The 19,699-nt window shown below is 37.0% G+C and overlaps 1 protein-coding gene and 1 long non-coding RNA gene across 5 annotated transcripts in view; both read left to right on the forward strand.

The window, feature by feature from the left end:
- Window positions 1-19,699, forward strand: part of UHRF2 (ubiquitin like with PHD and ring finger domains 2) — an 82,521-nt gene that overhangs the window by 8,546 nt on the left and 54,276 nt on the right. For all 4 annotated transcript variants that reach the window (XM_047699325.1, XM_047699322.1, XM_047699323.1 and 1 more), the window contains exon 3: window positions 9,669-9,928. In XM_047699325.1, the coding sequence (XP_047555281.1) occupies window positions 9,669-9,928 (260 nt within the window). The remainder of the gene's footprint in view (window positions 1-9,668; window positions 9,929-19,699) is intronic.
- On the forward strand, window positions 17,452-18,064 carry LOC125083214 (uncharacterized). Its single transcript, XR_007122213.1, has 2 exons — window positions 17,452-17,622; window positions 17,856-18,064. It is a non-coding gene; the product is annotated as an uncharacterized LOC125083214 (long non-coding RNA).

The raw sequence follows: 19,699 nt of genomic DNA on the forward strand, positions 1-19,699 counted from the left end.
AGACTCCAGGATCATGACCTGAGGTGAAGGCAAACACTTAATGGACTGAGCCACCCAGGTACCCCTCTGTTTTCTAAATAAATTTGTTTTAGAGCAATTTGAAATTTATAGCATAGTTGGGAAGATACATATATCCAGCTTCTGGTTTGCCCTGTTAACCAATACTTTACATTAATATGATACATTAGTTATAAATGAACCATATCTTCTTAGATTTTATCTAACATCCTTTTTCTGTTCCAGAATCCCATCTAGGATACCACATTATATTACATTAGTGGCTATACTAAATAGCTCTTGAATCTCCTTAGGTTCCTCTTGGCTGTGACAGTTTTTCAGACTGACTTTGTTTTTGAAGACCTTGACAGTTTCGAGGAGTACTGGTCAGATATTTTGTAAAATACCCTTCTATTAGGATTCATCTTGTTTTCCTCATCATTAGACTGGATTTACATATTTTTTGGAGGAAGACCACAGAGGTAAAGTGCTATTTTTATCACCTTCTATCTAGGGTACAAACTACCAACATTCTATGTGCTAATTGTACCTTAGGTTTTTACATCAGTAGTAACTTGCTGTACTGTTGATGTGAACCTTAATCACCTGGCTGATGAAGTAGCATTCGTCAAGTTTCTTCATTGTGAAGTTACTCCTCCCCTACCCCTTTTTCACATTATATTCTTTGAGATGAAGTACCCATATGCAGCCCACACATAAGGAGGTGGCTTGGTTACAACTCTACTTCTTGAGGGCAGATTATCTACAAAATGTACTGGGAATTCTACATGGGAAACTTGTCTCTTTGCCCTCATTTATTCAGTTAGTCATTCATATCAGTAGGGATATTTTCCCCTGTGTCCCTTGATATACCTCCGTTATTGTGGGCGATTTTTGTTGCTTTTGTTAAAGCACTTTCAGGCACTAGAAGATGCATCAGGATCATCTTAGTTATTTCTTACCCCAGCCCTAGAATGGTATTAGAAACCAAGATCTAGGGTCTAGGTATGTTCCTTACTACTACAGATTCTTATATATCCCTGTATCTTCAGTATATAGCTATCTATATATTAAGCTTACATTATTTTAACTTTCTGGTTAAGGACAGTAGTTCAGAAGCTGCTGCTTTTGACTTAATATGTTTTAGGCAGTGCAGGCATGAATTTATTTTCAAAGAGGGCCAGCTTATATATCTGTAGGTCTGGGCTGAAGCAGTTCTAGTCAACCTAAATTCTTTCTCTTTAGCACAGGTGCCTGGGTGGCCTAGTCAGTTAAGCAGTCTAACTTTTCATTCCATCTCAGGGTCATGGTCTCAGGCTGTGTGTTGGGCTCTGCACTCAGCACAGAATCTGCATGAGATTCTCTCTCTCTCCCCCACCTCCTGCTGACACGCTTGAGCTCTCTCTCTCTCAAATCTATTAAAAAAAAAAAAAATTCTCTTGAGCGGATATCTCCATACCCTGCCATCTCCACCCTAATTCAAAAAAGCATTAAGAGAAACTACGACTCTCAGCAGATCTGTGCTTTTTTTCATTATTAGCACTTCGACTATCAACTGCTTCTAGTACCTAACTTGTTAAAAAAGTGTTTATTTTTGTTTTTTAAAAGATTTTGAGAGTGAGAGAGCATGTAGGAGCAGGAGGAGGGGCAGAGGGAGAAGCAGATTCAGTGCTGAGCAGGGAGCTTGACACAGGGCTTGATCCCAGGACCCTGCACTACCAGAGTCAAAGGCAGACTGTGTTACCCAGGTACTCCTGTTTTTGTTTCATTTTAAAGCAGATTTTATTGGGCCGCCTGGGTGGTTCAGTTAGTTAAGCGACTGCCTTCAGCTCAGGTCATGATCCTGGAGTTTGAGGATCGAGTCCTGTATCAGTTTCCCTGCTCAGCAGAGTCTGCTTCTCCCTCTGACCCTCTTTCCCTTCACCTCATGCTCTCTTTCAGATAAATATAATCTTTAAAATAAATAAGTATTTTATTTCTAGGATGACACAGGAGTGGTTTTGTTTTGTTGTTGGGTTGAGTTTTTTTTTAAAGTAGGCTCCACGCCCAGCATGGAGCTCAACAAGCCTGAACTCACTACCTTGCGATCAAAACCCAAGCTGAGATCAAGAGTCAGGTGCTTAACCTACTGAGCCACTCAGGTACCCCTGTTTTACTTTGTTTTTAAAGTGATCTCTATACCCGTTGTGGGGCTTGAACTCACAACCCCAAGATCAAGAGTCACGTGCTTCTGACTCGTTGGCCACTCACCTCTCTGATACCTCACTTTTTAAAGAACCTTTATATCTCATATTAATATATATAGCACAGAGGTTAAGAAATTTAGCTTTGTCATCAGACATGCTTTTTTTTTAAAGATTTTTTTTTTTTAAGATTTTATTTATTTATTTGACAGACAGAGATCACAAGTAGGCAGAGAGAGAGGAGGAAGCAGGCTCCTGGCCGAGCAGAGAGCCCGATGTGGGGCTCGATCCCAGGACCCTGGGACCATGCCTGACCTGAAGGCAGAGGCTTTAACCCACTGAGCCACCCAGGTGCCCCATCAGATATGCTTTTAAATTCCGATTCAGCTTCTTCCCATTTGTACAAACATATTACATTTTATATTGTCTTCCTCATTTAGAAACATGCATGAAATCTGGAACTTAAACTCTGAAAAGGCTATACTGTTGTTTATAATGTTTAATCAGAGCTGCATTTAACTTACTATTTGAAGAGGCTATCAGATTTATTTGCTTTTTTTAATGAAGTTCAGTAATTGTCATAGGTATTTGAAATTTTCACTGATTTTTATTTTTTGAGAGCAAGAGTGTGCATGGTTGCACATGAGAGCACAGAGAAGGAGAAGCAGACTCCCCCACTGAGGAGGGAGCCCAACTAGGGCTCAGTCCCAGGACTCTTGATATCATGACCTGAGCCAAAGGCAGATGCTTAACCAATTGAGCCACACAGGTGACCTGATTTTTTTTTTTTTTTTTAACATAGAAGTGCTTATTTCTGGATAATTCATCCACTGGATGAATATTTGGTTATCTTTTATATATTTGTACTAGATATTAGAGATGGGAGGATAAACAAATGATACTGCCCCCTGCTTTCACAGAATCTTACTAGCTATTAAAACTTACCTTTGGCTAACCTGAAAACACTTAGAAACTGCTACTTTTAAGTTTGTTGTGAATGTTTTCCTTTGAGCAAGTCTGTGACTACTGTATCAAAATTTAATTTGTTCCTAGATCACTAATATTGGGAGGTTTTGTTGTTTTTCTGTTTGGTTTGGGGTTTTTTTGTTGTTGTGTTTTGTTTTGTTTTGTTTTGTTTTGCCTTTATCTTGAATTCCTGCTTATGTCATTTGTGCTATGTAAAGATTTTCCTTTTATAGATATAGGGCTTTCTATAATTAAAATTACTTTATGGATGAGCAAACAGATTTGGAGCTTTTCCTTTTTGCCTAAAATTTTCCTTGGCCTTCATGTAAGTGGATACAGAAAGTGAATTTTCAAGTCAGTATTTCTCAAAACTGACATAGGTAAACATTTAAACATTAAAAAATTTTAACATTTAAAAAAATGTTTAAATCTATCTTTTTAATAATTCTCTTATTTAAAAAATAGAATTTTAAACTGAAGTTCTTGTCCACCATAATTCTTGTTTTGTGCTATTTGAGGTCTGAAATGGACCAAATGTTGCTCAGTTATCTTTTCATATGTTGTAAGAAACCAAGTATGTCGTTATCACACTCAGAGGACCTGTGGAAGATTGTGCAGAGGCTGGGTACATCCCTTTCTGTGGTCTCTGGGAGGTGATTTTCTCAAACAAGGTGGACTTTTGATATCTAAATAGTTCAGTTCTGGTTTTGGATGTGGAATCTTTGAATGACTCACAGCAGATCCTACTGTTGAAATGACTGTCATCTTGGCCTAAATTCTAGAATGAAGATAAATAAGGCTTTAGAGTTTAGATAAGTTAACTTTTTTAGATAAACTTTTTACATGTATTCTGACGTTCATTATAGGAAATAAAGGAAAGGGGAAACCCCTCAATTACTAAGTGGAAGTCATGGATATTTTAATATCCTGTCTTTTATAACACAATGCAGCTGTGCTTCCTGATTTGGTACCTTTTTGATTATGAAACATAATAGTACAAAAAATAGAGCTTAGTGAAATGGGAAGTCAGTGTCTGTAAATACCACCAAATTAGGAAATATAAAACAGTATCCCAGGAACTTCCCATGGGCCCCCTCTTGACTGTTACTCCTTTCTCCCTAGTTATAACTAATACCCAGACTTCTGAGTAGTTATTTCTTCATTTTTTATTAACTTGATCCCGTCATTACCTCTTAATAACCTTTAATCTATGTGTGCATCCTTTATTTTCTTTCTTAAGTTTATGTAAATGGAACCACGTTGTATTTTGATTTGTAAATTTTAGAAAAAACATGAAATGAGATTCATGTTCTAATTTTAGTATATGTGCTGCCGAAGCGAGCACGAGATTCATGTTCTAATTCGGAAATCTTTATCAGCTTAGTTCCCACTTACAGGTGTGTATCCCCTTAGGACTCTAGTTTCTTTTATAACTCATTGGAAAATAAGGACTTCGTATTTTAGTTATTAAAGGAGGTAATATACAGAACAGTAAATTGCTAATATTGTTACTAAGAAGACTATGGTATTAAGACTATACTGAGACTTAATGGGTCTTAAAATTGTACATATGTCTCCTTAGTGGAAGGAGACAGTTGTTTTCATCTGTGCCTATGCTTGCTAGTTGGCACATCATATGGATTTAGTTACCTAATCTCTTAATACACAGCAAAGTATGTTATTGTATAAAGAAGTTGAGGCTGAGACAGGTTAAATAATTTCTTCAAGGTTATACCTAGTAGATGATAAACTCAAACTTAAACCTAGGTTATCTGCAGAGCTGGTGTAGGGTTTTTGTTGTGTGTGTATGTGTGTGTATCTAAGTTAGGAGCTAGTTCTTAAATGAGAGAGCTGGTGTGTTTTAAATGGAACATATAAAGTACTTAGAAGTATACCTGATATAGTAAGTTCTCCAGTAATTCTTGATATTTCATTATTTAATGATTTCACCTTGTCTCCCATACTTTTTCTTTTTTTTAAACTCTCACCTACTTGGATATGGAAGATTCTTCTCTAAATGTGGCTGTATTTTTTATATGAATAAATCCAACTCTTCAGCTAACATTTATGTGATTGGGTTTGGTTTTAACTTTATCTCATAACTTCAGCTCAAATACTCCAACCCAATTGATTTTTTTCCCTCTATCTTTTACGATTTGACATCTTTGGGGGAGGTATTTTCTGGCTAAGGATGGACTTCTTCTTTCTAGAGATGGTAAACAACTTGTCTGAGCCCTCCTCTCCCCTGTGGTGGTAGGATGGTTTTTATTTAAGTATTCAATTTATTTATTAAATGTAGAGAGATTTACATTTTTCTATTTTTTAAAGTTTTCATTTTATTTCCAGTATAGTTAACACAGTTATATTAGCCTCAGGTGTGCAGTAAGTCTGTTTCATGGTTTCTAACTGGCTTATTTCACTTAGCATTATACACACTGGCTCCATCTACGTTGTTGCAAATGGCAAGATTTCGGTCTTTTTTATGGCTGAATAATATTCCTATTCACAATGCATGTGTGTGTGTGTGTGTGTGTGTGTGTGTGTGTGTGTATGTACATGTACCTCTCTATACATTGATTATTGAGGAACACTTGGGCTGCTTCTGCAATTGTCTATTGTAAAGCTGCTATAAACATAGGGGTGAATAAAGCCTTTCAAATTAGTGTTTTGGTATTATTCAGATAAATATCCATTAGTGTGAATACTTGATCATAGGGTAGTTCTATTTTTAATTTTTTGAGGAAACTTGTACTGTTTTCCACAGTGGTTGCACCAGTTTGCATTCCCACCAACAGTGCAACAGGGTTCCTTTTTCTCCACATTCTCACCAACACTTTGGTGCTTCTTGTGGTTTTGATTTCAGCCATTCTGAGAGGTGTGAGGTGGTATCTCCTTGTAGTTTTGATTTACATTTCCCTAATGATGAGTAATGTTCAGCATCTTTTCATGGTCTGTTAGCCATCTGTATGTCTTCTTTCCAGACATGTCTATTCATGTCTTCTGCTCATTTTTTAACTGGGTTATTAGGGTTTTGGATATTGCATTGTATCAGTTCTTTGTATATTTTGGATACTAACCCTTTATAGATAATGTTATTTGCAAATATCTTCTCCCATTCAGTAGGTTGCCTTTGAGTTGTTTCCTTTGCAGAAACTTTTTATTTTGATGTAGTCCCAATACTTTGTTTTTGCTTTAGTTTCCCTTAGGAGGCATATCTGGAAAGAGGTTGCAATAGCTGATGTCAGAGACGTTACTGCGTGTGCTCTTCTCTAGGTTTTTGATGGCTTTAGGTCTCACATTTAGGTCTTTAATTCATTTTAATTTTATTATTGTGTATGGTGAGAGAAAGTGGTCTAGTTTTATTTTCCATGTAGCTGTCCAAGTCTTCAACACTGTTTGTTAAGAGACCATCTTTTTCCATTGGCTATTTATTCCTCCTCTGTTGAGGATTGACCATGTAATTGTGGATTTATTTCTGTTTTTTTTTTTTTCTTCTATTCCATTGATCTGTGTGTCTGTTTTTGTGTCAGTACCATACTGTTTTAATTACTGCCACTTTGTGGTAAAACTTGTAATCTGGAATAGTGATACGTCCAGCTTTGTTTTTTTTTCCTTTTCAAGATTGCTTTGCCTATTCGAGGTCTTTTGTGGTTCCATACAAATTTTAGGATTGTTCTAGCTCTGTGAAAAATGATGTTGGTATTTTGGTAGGGATTACATTGAATGCGTGGATTGCTTTGAGTAGTATAGACATTTTAACAATATTCTTCCAATCCATGAGCACGGAATGTCTTCCCATTTCTTTGTGGCTCTTTAATTTCTTATATCAGGGTGTTATGGTTTTCATAGTACATGTCTTTTATCTTTTATCTAAGTTTATTCCTAGCTAATTTCACTGTTTTTGATGCAGTTATAAATGGGATTGTTTTAATTTTTCTGCTATTTCATTATTAGTGTATAGAAATGCAACGTTCTGTACATGGATTTTTGTACCTTGCAACTTTACTGTGAATTCATTTATTGCTTCTAACAGTTATTTGGTGGAGTCCTTCAGGTTTTCTAAATATAGTATGTCGTCTTCAAATAATGAGAGTTTGACTTCTTTCTTACCAATTTGGATGGCTTTTAATTTTGTCTAATTGCTGTGGTTAGGGCTTCCAGTGCTAATTGAATGAAAGTGGACATTCTTGTCTTGTTCCTGAACTTAGGGAGAAAGCTCTCAGTTTTTCACCATTAAGTAACATGTTAGCTGTGGGTTTTTCCATATAAGACCTTTATTATGTTGATATGTTCCCTCTAGACCTACTTTACAGAGGTTTTTTTTTTTTTATCATAGCATATCATAACTTTATATCATATCAATGCAGTTCTTAATTTTCAACTGGATTACTATGAGATCAAAGAAATTACCATGGCAGCATCCTGTTCTCATGTTATTCATGTAAGTTGAACTATCCTCTTCTCCATATTCAAAACCCAGGCTTTACAAAGGATCTTTAATCTCTTGCATGCATTTTGACCCATTCAAATTTGATGTAATTCAGTATGTCTGTGTAATGTGCAGAATCCTTTTTTAAATTTAGAAGCATTTTTTTCCCACCCAGTTTATATGCATTGTCATGAATGGTCAACTAGAGAATTTGCAATTCTTGTTTACAGTTGTAAGTCCAAGGTTGTTTTACTCAATGCCCTACCTTTTATGAGATAGTAAGTTCTCTTTTGAATCTGCAATGGAGTATTTTCAGATTGCTTTATGTTTCTGTTACCTATTTCAGTATCAACTGTATGCCCTCTATTCTCTGCTATAATGAGTGCAAAGTGCTACATAAAACCTTACATTTTGATTTGCTGTGAAAGAGTAGTCTGTTTATTCTCCCAAGTATAATCAACCTTCACATTATTTTTTGTTTTAGCTAATGTTGCCTGTAAGAAAGTGTCTTTAGGGGCACCTGGGTGGCTCAGTGGGTTAGCCCTCTGCCTTCAGTTCGGGCTGGGGTCTCAGGGTCCTGGGTTCGAGCCCCACATCGGGCTCTCTGCTCAGTGGGGAGCCTGCTTCCCCCCTCTCTCTGCCTGCCTCTCTGCCTACTTGTGATCTCGGTCAAATAAATAAATAAAATCTTTAAAAAAAAAAAGTATCTTTAAACTTATCAGTGACTATTAGGAAGAAAAGCACTTGTGTCCATTTAATGCATAGATTAATGTACATAATATATACTGTCTTTCATCTCTGATTTTTATCTTTTAATACCTTATTTCATCACTTAACCTTTGAAGTTCCTATTTACCTATCTTGTCATCTTCTCATCAGTCTTCCTAACACAGTGGCAAGAACATAAACCTCAAGGTTGATGTCTGCAAATTCTAGCTTTACATTTCATGAGCTTTCACTTGGAGCAAGTTAACTTGTCAGAGCTTTTAATTTCTTATCTTGTAAAAGAGGAATTATTAAGCTTGTTAGAGTTCAACAAGCCTAAAGAGAGACTTGCATTAATATATGGATATTTAACTTTGAGTATAAACTCCACCCTGGTCCCAAGCTATACAATCCATTAGAATTCTGTTGGATAACTTAAGTGGTCTCTAATACCCTCAGGAAGAACTAGCTTGATTAGATGATCATCTTGTATTAATGAGGTCTTTTTTCTTTTTTTATTTTTAAGGGCTTTAAAAAATGAAAAAAGCTGAAGGGGGCGGTCTCTAGGTCTCTTGGTTATTGCTCTTGAAAGAACCTCACCTTTAGACCAATTGCCTGATTTTTTCTGGAGAGGTTTTGTGTGTGTTTGTGTGTTTTTTTAACCAGCTTCCACATTGTAACTCTCCTGATACACATGGTTTCTAATGCACTATTTTCCTTTTGGTCAGATTGCATGTTTTAGTTCTGGATTATCCACTAGACTTGAATACATCTATTTTGCATCTTTGCAGCTCTGTTCTCTTTATTTTCTCTTTTGAGGTACTAAATAATGCATTTGCTAGTGAGTTATTAACTGGTGATAGAACTTACCCCATTTTTTATAGATGGGTTTGCTGGATTCTTCCCTTTATACATGTTTATAATTCCCCGTGTTCAAGTTTTTTCTGCTACTTAACTGTTTTCTGTTAGACTGACTATAAGTTATCTCTAGGATTCTGAAGAAATTAAACAAATCAGTAACAGCCACAATACTAGGAAGTCCTGGATTTTCACTAAGTGACATTCTTATTTAATGACTTTCTGGAACACTTAGGTACACAAGAATGATATTTCTAAAAGTCTAATGTAGACCCAGGCAAGGAGTAAAGAAAATACCTATTTCATTGAATGAAATTAGAAGGAAAGTTAATTTTCATAATAGTAAATAACAGATTTGTCAGTATAATCCAAAAAGAATAGTTTTGATCTAATCTTCCTAATTACTTTAAACAGGAATAGCTGTAAATGTTGTTAACCATGATAACTCTCAAAATAACTTGAGTTATAGTATGGTTTTTGAAGCAATAGATGAAATTAAGCTTCATTAACTAATTTTAAACTCTTTTTAGGTAAATGAATTGGTGGATGCCAGAGATGTCGGCCTTGGTGCTTGGTTTGAAGCCCGTATACGTAGTGTTACTAGAGCTTCTGATGGACATTCACGTGGCAAAACTCCACTGAAGAATGGCAGTTCTTGTAAAAGGACTAATGGAAATGTAAATCATAATTCCAAAGAGAACACAAATAAATTGGACAGTGTACCCTCTACGTCTAATTCAGACTCTGTTGCTGCTGATGAAGACGTTATTTATCATATCGAGTATGATGAGTAAGTGCTCATGCTATTGAGGACTTCATTCATATTTTTGTTTCTAGACGCAAAGCCTTCCATTTCAAGATTGTTTTCAAGTAATAGTCTTTTAGGGGTCATATTCAGTCTGTTACCCTTTTAGTGGTTGTAACAAGGGCTTCTTAATGCTCAGTCATCTCTGGCTCCTAAGTTGTTTGTTTTTGACATCCTAATGCCTGGCTTAAGTTAGTGTGTAAGGGTTTCTTTGTCTCTTCCTCTATGATCTAGTTTTTGGGATTTTTTTGAGGGGGGGTTGTTTTGGTTTGGTTTTCTTGGTATTTAATAACATGTAGAGTAGTATAGCTATTAGGATGAAGTTGAAATGCTTTTAAATAACTTATTGAGAAAATTCACATACACAGTTTACTCATTAAAGGGTACAATTCATTGTTACTAGTGTGTTCACAGGATTGTACATTACCACAAACCAATTTTAGAACATTTTTATCCCCTCCCCACAAAAAAACCCATACCCAGCAGTCACTCCCTTTCTTGTCTTCTCAATGAAATGTTTTTAGATGTTCTCTTTTAAAATTTATTTTATTTTTTAAAAATTTTATTTATTTGACAGAGAGGGAGAGAGCAAGCGAACGCACATGAGCAGGGGCAGAGGGAGTGGGACAAGCAGGCTCCCTGCTGAGTAAGGAGCCTGATGCGGGACTCAATCCCAGGACCCTGGGATCATGACCTTAGCCGAAGGCAGCCGCTTAACCGACTGAGTCACCCAGGTGTCCCAAAATTTTATTTTTTTAAGATTTTATTCATTTGTCGGAGGGACACCTGCACGCAAGTGGGAGAGGCAGGCAGAGGGAGAAGCAGGCTCCCCTCTGAGCAGGGTGCTGGATGCCGATGCCAGACTCAATGCTGGGATCCTGGGATCATGACCTGAGCCACCCAGGTGTCCCATTTTTAAATGTTCTTATGAAAACAGTATTAAGAACTTGCCTTGAGGGCTGAGATTTCAAAACTGATTATTGTTTTTTTAAACCTGTTTTCAAAATTCTAGTATAAAAGTTACCATTGGGGCAGATTTAGTATTTATTCAGCACACTAAAGGAACTTGTTATCACTCAAATGATAACCTTAATATGCATGGAAAATATTAGGCTACCAAATCTTATCGAATATAAGAGCTCAAGATCCTTAAATGGTTTTAATTTCTCCCCCCCCCCATAAAATCATGTAAAAGACTTTGGTGTTAACCCAGATTTCCAGGATGCCTAGAAAGGGGTCAAAGTTAGATCTCATTAGTCATTACTTTTCTGATACTTCCTGTGGTGTGGCTAACTTGCCAACATGGCTTATTTCAAATGAGACCTCATACAATGAATAGAGTATCATGTAACCAACATGTTGAATGAATATTAAGATCCAGAATTGGCCAGAACTGGCAATATTGGTAAATTGAGTCTGGGATAGAAAGGGATTAGAGTTGGTGTGTTGACAGTAATCCGTCTCTGAGTTTGTGAATGTGTAACAAAGACTATTGAGGACTGTAGCTATCTGTATATATGGTATCAACAAGTAGAGTTCTTGATTTGCTTTGAATTTTATTTCTTAGAGAATAGAAGAAGAGTTATTTGGCGAAAAAAATATTTTATGAAATATCACTGTGAGAAATAGTGTAATCTTTAAACGGTAAGTGAACTAAGGCTTATTAAATTTTTAACAATTTTAGGGGACTCGGTTTTGGAGTGAGACTTTCAAGGGATAGGCCTGAGTTTGGTGTAATATTAGGGCACAAATTACTATACCTTAGCATGTATTTGTTGGGTTTTTTTGTTTTTGTTTTTGGAAGGAGAAATTTGTCTTGATTAGAATAAAGGTTAATAAAAATAAAATAAATCCAACATGCATGAGAAGACTAAAATTATTTTTCCTAAATACTTTTATGTGATAGTATTAAATGTTTCACAGCTGGCAACTTAATGATAGCTGAACTATCTTTGAGAAATAAAAGATGACAAAAGCTTAAGTGGTAGGTGAATGTCATTCACATCTTCAAAAAGAGAAAAAGACTATATAAAACAAACTATAAAGTAAAATAGATGAGCTTTTGGAATGCTGAAAAGAATCATGACTTAGAAAGAATCATGACCCATTATGGATGTAACAAATCTTTCAAAGGTTCGTTCCTTATCGTTTTTGGAAAGTAAGTTAAAAACTATAGTAAAGTGCCTGTTGTTCTCAATAAGTTAATAAACAAGTTCTTGATTCTTGATTCCTTCGATAGAGGCTGCATTGAGGAGTGCTGTTGGACTGTGGGGGTTTTCTTGTTTTATTTTGTTGTTTTTTGTTCTTGTTTTTTGTCAGCTCCAAGTGAGTCAATAGAATGTGGCTATTAAGTAGTTTATAAACAGTCAAATCTCTGAAGAGAGAATCATCTGCCCTGAAGAGTGAGCAATAAACAAGCATTGGCCATCTTCAGTCATATAGTTAGCGAGATTAGTTAGAGATATTACATTGCAAAGAGAACTTATAAAGTTTAAGTGATTGGATTAAGTGACCCCTTAGATGAATTTTTACTTCTGCAACAGAAGTTCTCAGTTTTTTTGGACTTAAGCTTACTTGAATAGGCGTTAAGTACTTAAAAGCTACCATCCCATTCCCTTTTTGTACTGATTAAGTGTTACCATTTCCCTCAGTGAACTAACCTCATTTCTCTCCTGTTAGAGTAAACTGAAAGTAATCTGCTTAATTAATAATCATATCTCCAAACCTCTGAGTATAATAATATAATTTGAGCAGGCTGTCATTTATCCAGGGCAGAGAAGTATATGGGACCAAGGAACCCCAAAAAGCCAAATAAAATCTTGTGGTAGACATGGTTCTAAAACATAAATTTGTTTTCCTAATCTTTATTTTTCCTTCAAAAATTAAAGATTAAAACCTTGTAAATTCATAAACAGATTGAGATTTATCTGAAATGTTTTAAGATTTAAGAGTTTTACTGTTTGTAAGGGTTTTTTTGTTGTTATTGTTTTAAGATTTATTTGAGAGCACGTGCAGCTAGTAGGGCGAGGAGCAGAGGGAAAGGGAAAAGCAGACTCCCAGCTGAGCGGGGAGCCCAACTCAAGGCTTGATCCCAGGACTCTGGGATCATGACCTGAGCTAAAGGCAGACACTTAACCAGCTGAGCCGCCAGTGTGCCCTCTAAAGGTCCCTTTTCTGTAGATTCTTTGATGGACATAGACTGAATTGTTGAAAGTTTCTAGTGAAGATCTTGTAGTTCATCAGTCATAAGGCCTAGATTAGGTTTGTCAGTTTTATGGTTCACATCTACTGCAAATACATCAAAGTCCCTGTTACAAAATAGTAATTGTGGGGGTTTTCTTTTCCTAATTGCTGTTTGATACTACTTATCTTTTACCCTTGTCTTAGCAAGGGCTTTGTATTTTTAGAACTCAACCAATGTCATAAGTACTTAGGAAAAGAGTTGGTAGTAGGAATATTAAATTTATACTTAAGAGATTTAGAGTCTAAGGAATTCTGAAATCTTCTTTAAGGTGGTTTTTTGTTTTGTTTTGTTTTTTGTTTTTTTAAGATTTATTTATTTATTTATTTATTTGACAGACAGAGATCACAAGTAGGCAGAGAGGCAGGCAGAGAGAGGAGGAAGCAGGCTCCCTGCTGAGCAGAGAGCCCCATGTGGGGCTCTATCCCAGGATCCTGGGATTATGACCTGAGCCAAAGGCAGAGGCTTTAACCTATTGAGCCACCCAGGTGCCCCCTCCTTAAGGTTTTTAAAACGTACCTGGTTAATGGGAATGTACAACATGGATGTGAGGAGAGCTGCCCTTTTTCCTCCCAAAGCCATGATTACCCGGGAGAGACTATGCCCGATGAAAGTGTATTTTTAGTGGTATTTTGGGCCAAAAAAAGGGGGAAAGGGATTCAGAAGTGAGCAAACATCAGGGTAATACAGGCAAGTATAAATCATGAAATGGTTAAGCAGTCAAGAGAAAGAACATGAAATTTTCCCTTATTTCATAGTAAGTTTGTACTATATACTTTCAAGCTTTCTAGAAGTTGTATTTATTTCCATTAACTGCTCTCTCTATAGGTAAGGTATTTAAAGTTTAACACTTAACAGTCCTGAACATCTAAATCCATAAGGATGTGACTGTCATCTTTAAGAGTAAACACCCTGATGATGACTGAAAGTTAAAAAGAAGACTTGGGGGGCGCCTGAGTGGCTCAGTGGGTTGAGCCGCTGCCTTCGGCTCAGGTCATGATCTCAGGGTCCTGGGATCGAGTCCCACATCGGGCTCTCTGCTCAGCAGGGAGCCTGCTTCCCTCTCTCTGTCTCTCTGCCTGCCTCTCTGTCTACTTGTGATCTCTGTCTGTCAAATAAATAAATAAAATCTTTAAAAAAAAAAAAGTAGACTTGGAAAGGACAGTAATTTCTTAAGTGTTTCTGGTAGGTTAATATCAAGGTAGTATGTGTATGGCATAGCTTACAACAATTTAGATTATGTTAAATCTTAGGTGCCAGATTCTGATGTACCTTCTTACATGGATGCCCCGTGATCTTTAGCCCCAGTGTTAGTTTCATTAACTCCCAAATGAAGATACCAAGGTTTAATTATTTAATTTGCCAAAGGCAAAATCTATTAAATGTTCTGACTCCAGAGCCAAGAGTTAACCAATATGCAGTGTTACATACATCCAGCTTACATCCAGCTTCTGTTGAGTTTAGCCCTAGGTATATAAGCAACTGAGGCCACCATACTGAATTTAATCTTGACTCCTTATTTGGCTGCTTTTATCAGCAGATAAGGGCTAAAAATCTTACCCTGCTTTTGTCTTAAGCAACATCTGTTCTCAGTAGATTTGGTTTAGATTTCTTTTAATTAGCCTGACTAGTGTGTTTCAACTCTGGGTACCCATTAATTTTCTAGGACTTCCCTCCAGAACTTCTAGTATGATTGTTCTGTGGGACTCCCAGGCATTGGTGTTTATAGTTTCCCTGTGATTCTAACATGGCAGCTGTGGTTGAGAACAGCTGCCCTCAGACTAGTGTAGTTCTCTGTATATTCCTTGGGCAGCAGCATCAGCATCACTTGTTAGAAGTGTAAATTTTGGGTCTCATGCCAGATGTAATGAATCAGTCTTGGAGTTGCCCAGCAATCTGTTTTAATAAGTTCTCTGGGTGATTTCTGCTGTACATTCATATTTGCAGACCACTCATTGATAACCGCTAGTAAGGCTGGGCCAAAGGCAATTGACAGACACCTGCTATTAAACAATAATATGGGAAAAAGGGTTGATAGGCCAAAGGTGATATGTAATATCTGAGGAATCTGTCCTTATTTTGCACATGTCTGGGTGGTTTGTGGCTTGTTTTTTCCCATTTTGTTTTCATATAGACAAAATTATTAGAAATAAGTTTCTTTCTAAAAGAGTATTTCAGTCTACTAAATTATCTGTATGTAACTTTGAATGAGGGACTGTTTTCTACTATGCAGTCATTATCTGTACTAGCTTTGCATAGAAAGCAAAGTCCATACGTGTTTATGGAAAATTCATGTATTATGAGGTGTTGGTAAATTCATGAGTGGGGGAAAAATACTCTGTAATGGTCGAATATTTGTTCTGAGACTAATCCTGGTTTTCCTGTTAAATTAAGCTCTAATTTAACTCTATTAGGCTCTAATCTAATAAACTGTAATTATACAGTTGGTCCTTCTAAGAACTTTCTGAATTTGACCTAGGGTTAAACTAGATCTCAGTCTTCCCTGATGCCTTCTTGCATTTAAAGTTCACAGTGCACCTTTAGTTAGTCTTTTTCTTTTTTTTTAAGATTTTATTTATTTATTTTGAGAGGGAGAGAGAGAGAATGAGAGAGAGAGAGCGTGAGAGGGGAGAGGTCAGAGGGAGAAGCAGACTCCTTTCTGAGCAGGGAGCCCAACATGGGACTCCATCCTGGGACTCCAGGATCATTACCTGAGCAATTGCTTAACCGACTGAGCCACCCAGGCATCCCCTTTAGTTAGTCTTATAGCATCGTGGGGGAGGGTTTGTGCTATGGTGAGTGCTATGAAGTGTGTAAGCCTGACGATTCACAGACCTGTACCCCTGGGGCTAATAATACATTATATGTTAATTTAAAAAAAAAAAGTCTTTTTTTTTTTTTTAAAGATTTTACTTATTGTATTTATTTGTCAGAGAGATAGAGTACAGGCAGGCAGAGAGGCAGGCAGAGGCAGAGAGAGAAGCAGGCTCCCTACGGAGCAGGAAGACTGATGTGGGACTCGATCCCAGAATGCTGGGATCATGACCTGAGCCAAAGGCAGCCACTTAACCGACTGAGCCACCCAGGCACCCCCCACCCCACAAAAAAAGAAGTCTTATAGTCTTGAATCCCATACAAGGTCAAACAAGTGAATTTACGAATGCTATTCTTGTTGGTAATTTTTTTTATTTCTTTTCTTTACTTTTTTTTTTTTTTTTTTTTACGATTTTATTAGAGAAGAAAGAGTGAAAGCACACCCGAGAACTCTAAGCAGGGAAGAACAGAGGGGGAGGGAGAAAGAATCTGAATCTGAAGGGGACTCCACACTGAGCACAGAGCCTTACTTGGGGCTTGATTCCACAACTGTGAAATCATGACCTGAGCCAAAACCAAGAATCTGACATTTAACCAACTGAGCCACCCAGGCATCCCAAGTGATTTGCTTTCTTTACTGCCTTATTAAACTTAGCAGTCTAACGTAGAAATCTTGATTCCTAAATTTTAGCTCATTTCTGTAAATAGAAAAGTAAGCTAGAAAACACCTGGTTGGATAAGGAAGTGTATATGTAAAGAAGGAAAATGGTTTTGGAGGTTTGTTTTTTGTTTTTTTTAACGATTTTATTTTTAAGGAATCTTCTACACCCAACATGGGGCTTGAACTCACAGTCCCAAGATTAAGAGTCATATGTCCCACCAGCTAAGCAGCAAGGCACCCCTTATTTCTATATTGTATGTTAAGAATGAGTATTTTCGGGGCGCCTGGGTGGCTCAGTGGGTTAAGCCTCTGCCTTCAGCTCAGGTCATGATCTCAGGGTCCTGGGATCGAGCCCCGAGTCGGGCTCTCTGCTCAGCGGGGAGCCTGCTTCCCCCTCTCTCTGCCTGCTTCTCTGCCTACTTGTGATCTCTCTTGCTGTGAAATAAATAAAATTTAAAAAAAAAAAAAAAGAATGAGTATTTTCTATAGTTAGGTGAAGTTGAAATCTTTAAACCTGAGTAAATGTTAGCTAAGAGTCTTTGTAATCATATGCTCTGTAGTGTTCCTATTAAAATAGAAAAGTCAGTTTACCTCAGACACAAATGTTTTTGTTTTTACTTTTTAGTAAATTATTCCAACATATTTTAAAAGTGGCACCTGGGTAGCTTAGATGGTTAATTGTCTGCCTTTGGCTCAGGTTATGATCTCTAGGTCCTAGGATCAAGCTCCTCATTGGGCTCCCAGCTCAGCAGAGAGTCTCTTTCTCCCTCTGTCTCATTTTCTCTCTCTCTCTCTCTTTCTCCTTCTCTCTCGCACTCTCAAGTGAATAAATAAAAATATTTTTTAAAATATTCTTTTTAAAGTATAGTAGCTTAATTTAATAACCATATAGTGTCTGACAGTGTTATTTTAGCAAGTACTTTACCTGGACTGTTTTTGTAATCCTCATAAAAATTCAGTGAGGTGTATGGGGCACCTGGGTGGCTCAGTGGGTTAAGCCTCTGCCTTCGGCTCAGGTCATGATCCCAGGGTCCTGGGATCGAGCCCCGCATCAGGCTCTCTGCTCGGCAGGGAGCCTGCTTCCTTTCCTCTCTCTCTCTGCCTTCCTCTCTCTCTCTGCCTGCCTCTCGGCCTACTTGTGATCTCTTTCTTTGTCAAATAAATAAATAAAATCTTAAAAAAAAAAATTCAGTGAGGTGTAGATATTTTTATGTGTTAAGTGGAGATAACTGAGATTTAGAGAGGTTTTAACTTGCCTGATGGACAGCTAGTAAGCGTTAGACCCCAGTTCACAAAAGCACATACTTGGAACCATTCTACCGTACTATAATTTTGAAAGAAGCATGGTTATAAAATAAAACATCTATATGTAACATATAACATATATAGGGTTGTTTACATAATTTAAAAAAATTTTGTCTCTCCAGTTATGATGATTTTGCGGAACAGATACCTTGAACAAAAGTGCCTGTGTGCCTTTTTTTCTGTGGGGAGAATCCATAGCTCATTAGTGGTATATGACTTTTTAAATCAAATAGGTTAAACTGCTGCTTTTAACACAGTGTCAAGGCTCTACCATGGGATTGAGAAAAATGGAAATGTCCTAGCATCACTTAGGACTTAGAGTGTAACTTACGCTAAACTATAATTAAAAGCTCATCTGGCAAGTATCTTAGTATAATGTTGTCATTGCTTTCAGCATTCTTTAAGATTTTTCAAGCTATTCTCGGCCTGTGTTGTATGTCTTTGAGTAGCCTTAATTATTGCATATAGAAGTCATTGAGCCAGTTCTGAATAAAACAAGTGGTATTTTTAGATAAAAGTTCTTTTTTCTATAAAGTAACAAAACTAATTTTCTTGACTGTATTGATGTACTGATCTATTTCTGAAGGAGTCCCCAAAATTTTTTTTAAAGATTTTATTGTCAGAGAGAGAGAGTAAGTGTGTGTATGAGCTCAAGTAGGGGGAAGAGACCACAAGCAGGGGGAGTGGCAGGCAGAGGGAGAAGCAGGCTCCCCGCTGAGCAAGGACCCTGATCCAGGACTCTATCCCAGGACCCTAGGATCATGGCCTGAGCAGAAGGCAGATGCTTAACAGACTTAGCCACCCGAGTGTCCCGAGGAGTCTGAAAATATTTTAAGCAATGTCAGAATGTAATGATTTCTGGGTTTTGATGGAGAGAAAGCGTAGCAGATTTTTTCTTTAATCAAGTCAGTGTTCTGTTGATTGTTGAGTATAGACAACAAGAATGAGAGGTTTAATTTCAGAACCCACATGCCGTAATCAGTCTGCCCCATTGTTACTTGAATGTTACTAATGTATTTACCAAAGACTTCAAATATTTCTTCCAGCTTTCTCTGACATGCCATGTTCTGAATAGATCATAATCAAAAGGAAGGTGGAAGAAGTTAAGACTGTGGCTTTGTCATTGTTCTATTGTGATATAAGATCACTTAGTGCCTAAAAGAATGACTCTGTGGATTGATTTCACCTTTTCAAATGTACACATCCTCCCTTTACAACCATGTTTCCAAAAAGGTTGGACAGCAGTGCTATAGATTCATGGGGAAAGATGTTTAAAATGTATATTCCAGAGAGACCCCAAAACCCTTGGTACTCCCACGGGGGGTACTCCTGCGTTGGGTTGGGCCTGGGGTAAGGCCCAAGAATCTGCTTTTCGAGTAAGTACCCCCAGAGATTTGTTAAGAATTCAGAGTAGTAGTTATTTTATAGTTCAGGCATTAGCCAGGTTGGTAAATACTCTTAAATATAGTTTCATCTTTGGCATAGGTATTTTGTAACATAAATATGTTGTTTACATTATTAAAGCAGTTATCTACTGTTGTTAATGTGTTATAGGAATGAGATTTATTTCCATGCCTACTACAAGCAGTTATAAATTAATTGTCTGAGTATGCTTTACATTTAAGGTGTGAAACTTAGTAGTGTTATCTGTTAGAATAAATGCTTTTTGCATTTGGTATGACATTAAAGATTTGCTAAACTAGAACATGCCTCCAGGTGAATGGTGTTCTTACTT

Source organism: Lutra lutra, chromosome 13 (assembly GCF_902655055.1).
Source record: "Lutra lutra chromosome 13, mLutLut1.2, whole genome shotgun sequence".
Classification (NCBI taxonomy): domain Eukaryota; kingdom Metazoa; phylum Chordata; class Mammalia; order Carnivora; family Mustelidae; genus Lutra; species Lutra lutra.